At 35.9% G+C, this 10761-nt stretch overlaps 1 protein-coding gene across 1 annotated transcript; it reads right to left on the bottom strand.

Moving 5' to 3' along the window:
* Window positions 1–9173: 9173 nt before the first annotated feature.
* On the bottom strand, window positions 9174–9754 carry LOC103261173 (prothymosin alpha-like). Its single transcript, XM_008058793.1, has one exon. The coding sequence runs from the start codon at window positions 9582–9584 to the stop codon at window positions 9174–9176; it is 411 nt and encodes a 136-aa protein (XP_008056984.1). The 5' UTR covers window positions 9585–9754.
* Between the last annotated feature and the right edge of the window lie 1007 nt (window positions 9755–10761).

Here is a 10761-nt window from a genome sequence, read left to right as displayed (position 1 = left end):
TTTTTGTTTTTTTTTTTTTGAGTTGGAGTCTCACTCTGTCGCCCAGACTGGAGTGCAGTGGCCGCTTCCGGTCACCGCAGCCTCGACCTGCTGGGCTCTGGCGATCCTTCCTCCTCAGCCTTCCGAGTAGCCGGAATTACAGGCATACGCTACCACGCCCAGCTGATTTTTTGATTTATTGTAGAGATGAGGTCTCATTGCCCAGGTGGGTCTTGAACCCGCGGGCTCAGGCAATCCACTCACCTCAGCCTCCCAAAGGCACGGGATTACAGGCTGAGCCACCGAGCCCGGTGGTTATGTAGTTTTTTATACCTAGTAATTTTTAAATTGTATTCTAGACATTACTTATATATATATAAATGATGACATGTTACAGATGCTATCATTCTTTGTCAGTTTAAGCTCACTCTTTCTTCTATTAGGCATATATGATGGGGTGCTACTTTTCTAAATTCATCAGGATTTAACTTGATCTAGAAAGAATCACTATTTACTAGACCTTAATTTGTCTCTGATTTGCAGCTGGTATTACTACATTATCCTCAATGTCTTCAGTTGAATATCTAGCATAACTTTGCTTCCTCAGCACTGAAAATATGTATGAGAGATTCAGTTCTATGGTGTTTTCTGCTAGATCCTTTAGTCTTCTGCCATAACAGCTTCACATTTCATCTCAAATTTTGAGAATTGAGTGTGTGTTTTCTTATTTTCTAATTTGTCTTCTAAATTACTTTACTATCAAAATTTCTACTAATATTTCTGCCCTTAGCAGCAGTTTTACTCAATGGCTCAATCCTATATTTTTAATCTCTAGAAGTGCCTAATGTCAGTTAATGTCCCCAGATAGAAGGTAACTATAGGTCCTCAGTTTCAATTTATGCTTCCTCTGTGGCTTCATCTCTTGCATGTTTTAATATCAATAGCTGTCTACCTGGTTAATCATTTTATTCTAAGCACTGTGATATTGAAGATTTCACTCTGTCCTGAGATGATTTTAGGTTAGTTTTTTTTAATTGAGGAAAGATAGATAACATAGAGATAGATATCAACATTAAATCAACGGTGCTAGTATGAAAAGTACACCTCATGTGTAGAAAACATTTAAGTCATACCGTGGATCAATAAAGCAAGTCCCCTACATATGCACTTTCAAGTTGTGAACTTTCAAACTATAAACATGTGTCTAGATCTACAAGAGGATGACTTCACTGAACTTTCTGCTGTGCAACACAAGAAACTTACTAATGAGTAACTTTTGGAATTGGAAGTTCAAAGGAAGGATGAAGAGAAACAAGAGGAAGATGTAGAGGAAGAATCAGAGATGCATGACACAGGAAATGGCAAGAGGAATTTATTTATTTGAGGAGACTTTGTTAAGTTTTTGAGGCACAGGACCCAAATGTAGAATGGTGCTACCATGTCATCTAAGATGTGAAAACAAACAAATGAAGAAAAGAATCTACTCTGCAGACATCACTGAATCATTTTTTTATGGGGTTAGATAGGATTGAATCTACAAAGCAGAATTTGTACCACCAGCGTCAGGCGTGAGTGAAACTGCAGCTTACCCTTCATCTCCTATTGCTGATGGTCCTTCAGCACTACCATCTCCCACTTCCTCTCCCTCCTCTAGTCACTCTTCTGGCCTATTTACTTGATGACAGCTCCATAAACCAGCTGTTGTACTGGATGATACTACTGTGCTTTTCCAATTGTACTGTACTATACTGCTGTACTTTCCAAGTTACTGTACAGTAGTATTAAAAATGTTTTCTTTATTTTTTGTATTTTTCATGTATAATTTATGTGAAAGCATTATAAACCTATTACAGTGCAGTACTATATAACCAATTGTGTTAGTTGGGTACCTATGCTAATTTTGCAGGACTTAAAGAACAAATTGGACTTACAAATTGCATTCCTGGAATGGAATTTTTTTGTCTGTATAAGACTTACTGTATATAGAATGTGTCCAGGACATCAGATTTTCATCTTTTCCCACTCAACACTCTCCAGGACCCCCAAGAGCTTAGACACTCATGTTCCTTCCCTATTAATACCCCAGAATTCCAAACCCTAGTGCCTCTTCCCACTATATACCCCTAGAGATAAGCATTATTTTGACTATGCTTACCATGCATTAATTTTTTTTATTTTTAAAGTTAATGTCTATGAAATCATATACTATGCTTACCATGCATTAATTTTTTTATTCTTAAAGTTAATGTCTATGAAATCATATACTATGTAACTTTTTGCTATTATTATTTTATTTACTCAACTAATATATATTATAAAACATAATGTATGCATATTATATTGTACGGTGTATATTGCACTGTATGAGTAAACATAAATTTTTCTATCTCTTGTTAGCAGATATTGGATTGTTTCTAATTTTAGACCATTGTGTAAAAAGTTGCTCTGATCATTTTTATGCATGTCTTTTATTTTTTTATTTTTATTTTTGAGTTGGAGTCTCACTCTGTCACCCAGACTGGAGTGCAGTGGCTGCTCCTGGCCACCACAGCCTGGACCTGCTGGGCTCCAGAATCCTTCCGCCTCCGCCTTCCAAGTAGCTGGAACTACAGGCGCGGGCTACCACGCCCGGCTAATTTTTTGATTTATTGTAGAGACGAGGTCTCACCAAGTTGCCCAGGTGGGTCTTGAACCCGTGGGCTCAGGCAATCCACTCACCTCAGCCTCCCAAGGCACGGGATTACAGGCTGAGCCACCAATCCAGGCTTATGCATGTCTTTTAGTGGGCATATGTCTTCATTTCTCTTGGGTATATACCTAGAAGTAGAATAGTTAGTTTACAATATTAACATATGTTTACCTTTAGTAGATGTTGCCAACTGGCTTTTCAAAGTTGTTTTCCCAATTTACATCCCCACCAGCAATTCCAGTTATCTACATCTCACCAGGACTTGATATTTTAAAAAACATTAAACATTTCAGTCATTCTAACAGTCTTGTTATATTTCATGATAACTAATGATGTTGAGTATCTTTTCAAATGCTTATTGCTCTTTTAATTTTTGTTTCTTTAGTACCTGCTAAATAATTTTGTATATTTTTCTTTAATCGGGATGTTTGCCTTTTATTGGTCTGTAGATGTTTGGATTTTGTTTAAAATATATACTTAATATAAATCCTTTGTCTAATACCCTCTTCCAGTCTGCAGCTTGACTTTTTACAGTGATGTTGATATCATTTGATAAACACAGACACTCTTAATTTAATTTAATTTTATTTCATTTTTTATTTATTTTTTTGAGTTGGAGTCTCACTCTGTCACCCAGACTGGAGTGCAGTGACCGCTCCCGGCCACCGCAGCCTCGACCTGCTGGGCTCTGGAGACCCTTCGCCTCAGCCTTCCAAGTAGCTGGAACTGTAGGCACGCGCTATCACGCCCGACTAATTTTTTGATTTATTGTAGAGATGAGGTCTCGCCAAGTTGCCCAGGCGGGTCTGGAACCCGCGAGCTCAGGCAATTCACTCACCTCAGCCTTCCAAAGTGCGGGATTACAGGCTGAACCACTGAGCCCGGCTTGGACACTCTTAATTTTAATAAATTTAGTATATCAATTTTTTTCTTATGGATAATGCGTACTTTTTGTCTAGTATAAAAAACACTTCATTAAAAATTCTTCCAGATTTTTTTGCTTTTTTTCTTTCACTTGTCATTTTGTTTCCTATAATTCACTTCAAATTAGTGAAACTCTTTAGTCCCTTGAGCAGCTTAATCTGAAATTTGTGCTGTTTTAAGAAATTGGGGTTTTACTTGGAAACTCAAAAATCTTCAATTTTGTTACTTTAATTTTTCACATCCTCTTTTTCTCAATTTGCTAATTTCCAAAAGCAGCAGCAGTCCACTACCTAGGGCAAGTCCTGATCATCAGGCCATGCTCAGTATTGGAAAACTCAGACAAGGACTGGGGAAACAGCCTTCAATGACTAGGAGTCTTCTCTTTCTGGTATTTTAATTCACCTATTTTTTTTGTTTATTTTGTTTAGGTTTTTTTTAAAAAAATAATTGGTAGAAAAATTGTTGTCCTGCCATGTTCTACTGGATTACTTGAAAATGGAGGTCCTTTATTGCTAAATTATTAAATCTGAGACTAACTTTATATTACTTGACAATAATATCTAGCTTAATATCATTTTGGTAGAAAACAGCAATGGCAAAATTGTTTAGATGCAACACATGGACAAATTTTAAGTTTTCTTATGGTTTTATTATATCATGCTGCTTTTGGATGTACTGCTCTGCAATTGGGTTATGCATATTAGTTATACTGTTCAAATGTTTCAAATCCTTTTTGATTTTTCATATGATACTGTGATTGTGGATTTACCTCTTTCTTCTTTTGGTTCTATCAATATTTATTTCGTTTTTTATTTGAGTGGCTAGGTTACTAGGTATATACAAAATTAAAGTTCTTTAACTAGTATAAGATGTTTTTCTTTGTCTCTAATGAACTTCTTTCGCTAAAATTAAAAAATTTAGTTTTGCTTGGTTGGTCTAGTATATAATGTTCTATGCTTTTTACTTCTAAATTTAAGGACTCATTGATTTTTTTATTATTATAAAGATGGGGAGTACAATTCAGGTTCAGGGTTAGGTAGCCAAACGTTGATTATGCAGGTACACTTGTTGATGAGGTGTGCCCCTCCCTCCTCTAGCAATTTCCCTCAAATGCCAATCTCACCCCTTCCCCTAATAGTTTCCCACTACTGCCAATTCCTTTCTTATAGCGTTATAATTGTTCAAGTTTCGCTTATGTGTGAGAACATATGGTACTCTGTTCTTTGTTTCTGTGATAGATCACTGAGTATAATCGACTCTAAATCCATCCAAGATGCTGTGAAGTCCATATGTTTGTTTTTCTTTATGGCTGCATAATATTCCATTGTGTATATGTACCACATTTTAAAAAATCCAGTCCAACTTCAGTGGGCAGCATGGTTGGTTCCATGCTTTTGCTATTGTGAATAGAGTTGCGACAAACATATGTGTTCAGGTCTCTTTTTCGTAGAATGATTTGAGTTCCTCTGGGTATATTCCCAATAAGGGAATTGCTGGGTTGTATGGAAGGTCAATTTCTAGTTCTTCCAGAAATCGCCACCTGTCTCCCAAAGAGGTTGTATCCTTTGGCATTTCCAACAGTAGTTTAGAAGGATGCAAAGAGAAAGGACTCATTGATTTTAAATGTTTATCTAAAAATAACCTAGATTTGGCCAAGCTCGGTGGCTCAGCCTGTAATCCCAGAGCTTTGGGAGGCCGAGGTGAGTGAATTGCCTGAGCCTGCGGGTTCGAGACCCGCCTGGGTAACTTGGCAAGACCTCATCTCTATAATAAACCAAAAATTTAGCTGGGCGTGGTAGCATGTGCCTGTAGTTCCAGCTACTTGGAGGCTGAGGCAGAAGGATTGCCAGAGCCCAGCAGGTCGAGGCTGCAGCGGCCGGGAGCATGCCACTGCACTCCAGTCTGGGTGACAGAGTGAGACTCCAACTCAAAAAAAAATAGCCTAGATTTTTTTCTAATGTGATAATTATTATTTTTAGAGATTTATTCTGTATATAATTAACATAATTACTATTATCTTGGGTTGAAATTATCTTATAATTTTACTTTATATTTATGCCATAAATTTTATTTTGTTTTCTTTTCTGTGCTCCATATTATATAGTTTTACTATCTTTCTGAAATTGCCGTGTCAAATTCGGCATGTTGACTTATCAAATAATGCTAAGTGGTACTTACTTTCTTTTTTGGCAATATAAAAGCTTTCAAGCATCCCGGTTACATTCTCCCTGAAGTTTAGCAACTATGTGTATGTGGTTGTGTGTGTGTGTTAGCTCTCCAATGCCTTCAAAAACATTATTTCATTTTGTAGTCAGCCAAATTTTTCTAGTTGTTATTAGTGAGATACACAGAATTACATAGCCCACCATTATAGAAATGAAAAAAATTCTATTTCTATTTTTTAATTCTGGGGATTTTACTTATATTTTCAAGCTCAACTTAACTCTTGTTAGGAGGTTTAATCTAATACTAGTACTTCTTTATGGTGAAAGGAGGACATTGGCATTATATGTAAATTATTAAAATCTGTTATAGTTTTGCAGAATGTCTGCAACTCTCTTTATTCTTTTTAGACATGTATGATCTTTATTATATTCTCACTTACTTGCCAATATTTTTAAATTTAATTGATACTAAAGGAAATCTAATATTAAATTTTTCCACTTTTTAATGGGATGTGAGTTTAAACATATTTCATATCCTCAGTAATTTCATTTTCTTTTTCTCTTTCTTCTGTACATTTTAATTTTAAAATAATTTACATATATGTTTTGTCTTCAAGCTCTGTTAAAGCTCTCTTGATTAGTAAAACATTTCACTTGAAACTATAATTTTCTTAACTATGATGTTTCTTTTGACAGACGTTATTTCTTTTTTCCTCTAAGTGAACAATTTTTATTTAATTTGGAAGGACCAGGACTAGCATTATCTCTTGTAGGATGCATTCTTTGACAGTCAGGCAGAATATTTTTGATGAAAAGATTAGTAGAACATAAACTACTGGAGAGTTTGTGACAGAATGTACTATGTGATACTGAAATTGCCACTGCATGGGGGGGGTAGGGGGAAAAAAACTGCTCTATTTCACAAATTTTTCAAGATAAATTCCTACAGTTTCTATTAAGACTTTTAATTTACATAGTCCCAGGCACAAATTCCCAGTTTTGCACAAAGGCAGATGCTATGCTGTGATTATTATTCCCAGTGATAAGACAGTGAACTACCTCTCTCAAAATGGCTACACACCTTTGCTATAGCTAAGAAATTCCTCGGTTCAGGCTCCAGTTATTTTGATACCATCCCTGGTAGTAACTGTATAACAAAGGTAATTCATTGAAGCCCACTTAAAAGAATTGCTGGTAAAAGAATAAAACATGTATTGAAATCAATTCTCTTTCCCAAACCTCTCAATTATAACTGTAGCTGTTAAAAAAAATTGCTGCTGCTGAATGACTAAAACAGATTTTAAACAGGAAACTCTGAAAAGCCCTCAATTCCAGTCACATTCTGATTACTGGAAAGACTCCTCACCACCCTCAGTTCTTGGCACTTGAATTCCATATTAAGTTTGAATGTGGACTGAGCACAGAAAAAGATAGGAAACACTTGAAGTCACAAAGGTTCCTGCTGTCTAATGGATAACTGTTCTCTTCCTAAAAAAGAATCAGAACTGCCATGGTGACAAAAACAGTATCTTATAAATATATTTGTGTAAATAGAAAGACAATTAGTAGGTGCCCAATAAATAATTCATGATGAAGATTTATTGGAATAGAACTACTATTGTGATATATTTACTGGGAAGCTTTCCTGAATGCAGAGCTATACACAGCATTCATGATAGCCCCTATTTCAAAAGAACCACAATTTAATGGACTGATAAAACATATACTTAAAATTTTAATGTCCAATATACAAATGTGCATCCTAAGTATTGAAAATCTGCAAAAATTCATATGTGGAAAAGACTATAATCTATAAACATAGTTAAGAAAGTCTTTATGGAGAAAGTCAGGAGTATAAGGGTGCTCACTTTACTCACCTCATTTTTACCAGTCTAGTATCTTCTAGTATTCCTGTGAAATATCAGTTAATTGGAGAAAATGTGTGAGTCTTTTTTTCTAGGTAACACATCTGATGACTGAAATTGTCCATCAGACTTGCAAGTGCTCTGTCAAGCTTAGCATGTCCTTTTCAAGGTCAAGCAAGTTATCTTTCTGAAAGGTGCAAGCTTTTGACTTAGATATTCTTGAATTTCAGACAGACACCCGATATTAGTTTGCATCCTTGAATTATTTGATACAATTCGTGCTGCTACTTCATTTGGTAACTTCAAATGACAATAAAAAAACTATAAATTTGACATTAATATTGAATTAAATAATTAATTTAAGTCACATGCTAACTCATAGTAATTACTCACTAATGCTATCCATCTTAATTTGTTTTTCATATATTGTAGCACAATGCCTACAATAGTATTCAACTGGTAGACGAGGCTCAATAAAATGTGTTAAGTAAGTTAATATATGTATGACAAAGGCTAGGAAGCAAATAAGGTCATCCTGATGACAACACGATATGAGCTAGAACATTAACATCACTGTATAAATTTCTAGGAACCAAACACAACATATTATTTACTATAACCTCTATTTTTCTCAACATGCCAGGGAACATTTAGATAATTAGTATATAAACTTAAAATACTGGATAAACATTAACTATTTTTAAAATTTTAGTTAATACTTAATCAATGTGCAATTAATGATACAATTTGCTCTATTATCTGTTATGTGTCTTGTACTCCGGAGAAGTCCTTTAAATATATCATCACTGCAATTTTTTGAATAAGCTGTAGTAAATAAATAAAAATTGTGTTAAAATGTATATTCTGGAAGATATTATAATGGTAAGTCTAAATAGATTTTTATTTATGCTTATGTTTATTTTTTAATTTTTTAATTTTTTTAGAACAACTCAGCAAAATAAAATTCCAGTTTATTGTTGGACAACATTATTTCACACATACATCAAACAGGCCAAAAAAAATAAAGAGCAACTTCATAGACAAAAAAGGAAAAAAAATAAACCTTTTATTTCTGGCTTTTTTAACCATCTCATACAAACCAGCTACTTATAGTACAGCTAAGTACATACACAAAAAAAGTTACTGGAATGCTCGGAATAAGATTTTTTGTTGTTGTTGTTTTTGCTTTTTTGCAAGGTTTTTTTCCTCTTTTGAGATTATAATGAACATGGTCACAACACAAGTAAAGTCAGAAGTAGAACAGAGAACACGCTCCGGAGGCTGGTTTGGTCTTCTGAGATCACTAAAAACGGCTGACTCCTAACAATATGTACAAAAATATAAAATGCAAACAAAAAATACAAGCAAATTTCCTTTTTAAAGTACTTTTAAGAAAAAAAGCAGGGCCTTGGAAGTTTGGGTTCTTTTTTCCTCCCCTGTTGAAAATTCTCATGGTTTGGGTGGGGTGGTGGAGAGACTGCGTGTCATCTGCGGGTGGCGCGGCCGGCGGTGGGCCGGCGGGAGGGCGTCTCTATTCGTAGGTGACCACGTTTAGATTCTGAGATGGGAAGTGGAGGGTGAATAGGTCACGGCAGCCTTTTTTTTTTTTTTTTTTTTTAGTTTAATTTTTCCTTTTTTTGCTGTCCAGTCATCCTCATCAGTCTTCTGCTTCTTAGTATCAACATCGTCATCCTCATCATCTTCAGCAGCCCGTTTGCCAGTAGCGGCTTCAGCTTCCTCATTTTCATCTCCATCCTCCTCCTCCCCGTCACTTTCTTCCTCCGCCTCCTCCTCTCCACCTTCTTCCTCTTCTTCATCTACCTCATTGTCAGCCTCCTTCTCCCCATTGTCCTCATTAGCAGGGGCATCTCTTCCATGTTCCACCTCCTCCACAACTTCCTTCTTCTCCTTTAAGTTCTTGGTGGTGATCTGGGAGCTGGTGCTCACGGCTGCGTCTGACATGGTGGGGCACACCGGTGTTCCGATGCAAGGGACTAAGTAGAACACGAGAGTTCGAGGAATCTGGCGTCAAAGCTGCTGGAGCCCCCGGTGGGGGAGGCACGCGGCGGAGGCGGTTGCAGCGAGCAGAGAGCCAGACGGGGAACAATGCAAAGATGGCTTTTCAGAGCAGCCAGTCCTAAATAGATTTTTAGTCTAGAAAACACAAATGCTGGTACATGCCAAATAGTCTACAGACTGGTGATTTCAGAGTGAGACCTTTAGACAGAGTAATTAAAATATGAATTCCAACCAGGTTAGAATTCCATAGGGTCAAATTCAGGGATGACTAAAATGTTCTTTACCAGATATCCAGAGGGGCATTTACAGGCCATGGAAGCTCCAAGGATCAAACAATGTGTGAAGGTGCAAGCATTTATCTAAGGTCTGGCAGGAGATATGGATAATACAAGTGTGGGAAGCTTATATTTGACAGTGGGACAATAGAGCTACCAGACAAAAAAAAAAAAAACTCATAAAGTCAGTATGAGGAATTTAGTTTATTTTGATTTCCAATAAGTTCACAGTAAGCAAAAAATAATTTTCAAAGTCAGTTTCTGAATAAATAAAATAGAGGGCATAGATCAAGGTGTTGAATAACTAGGTGAAAAGCTCAAAGCGACATGAGCAAGTGGACCAACTAAATGAAAAGGAAGAGAGATGTGTACTCTCTTTCCTCTCTGTCAAGCTAGAAAGATGGAGCAAGTTTTGGGAAAGAGTTTAAGGCCCCAGAAGTAAGAACCAAAAGGATGTTTATATAGTAAAAACTTATAGTTGTAATTTCAGCACCTTAATTTTTGTTAATTCTCACTGTATCATCATGTTACCAAATTATATAACTAAACTTTATGTAACCAAAATGTGGAATTCTGTCAACAAAATTTATTTTACCAAAATTGATAAGTGAAGAATACATTGATTCTAATATTTAATTTTCTGGGTAAGCAAACTAAAACAAGGAAACAAGCAAAGCAAACCTCCATGTTGAGCTTCTGACAGAAATCTCAAGATATTACCTCAATACCTCTACCAGTCAGTTAGCTCTGTGAGCAAGTTTTATTAGTTTTCTGGCCTTAGGTTTTCTCATCTGTAATAGCTAATCCTTACACAATGTAACCCTTACACAATGTAGAATTTAGTA

Source organism: Carlito syrichta, unplaced genomic scaffold (genome assembly GCF_000164805.1).
Source record: "Carlito syrichta isolate Samal-C Ts95f unplaced genomic scaffold, Tarsius_syrichta-2.0.1 Scaffold303626, whole genome shotgun sequence".
NCBI lineage: Eukaryota > Metazoa > Chordata > Mammalia > Primates > Tarsiidae > Carlito > Carlito syrichta.
The sequence above is the reverse complement of the archived record's forward strand: the minus strand, read 5'-3'. Positions and strand labels throughout refer to the sequence as shown.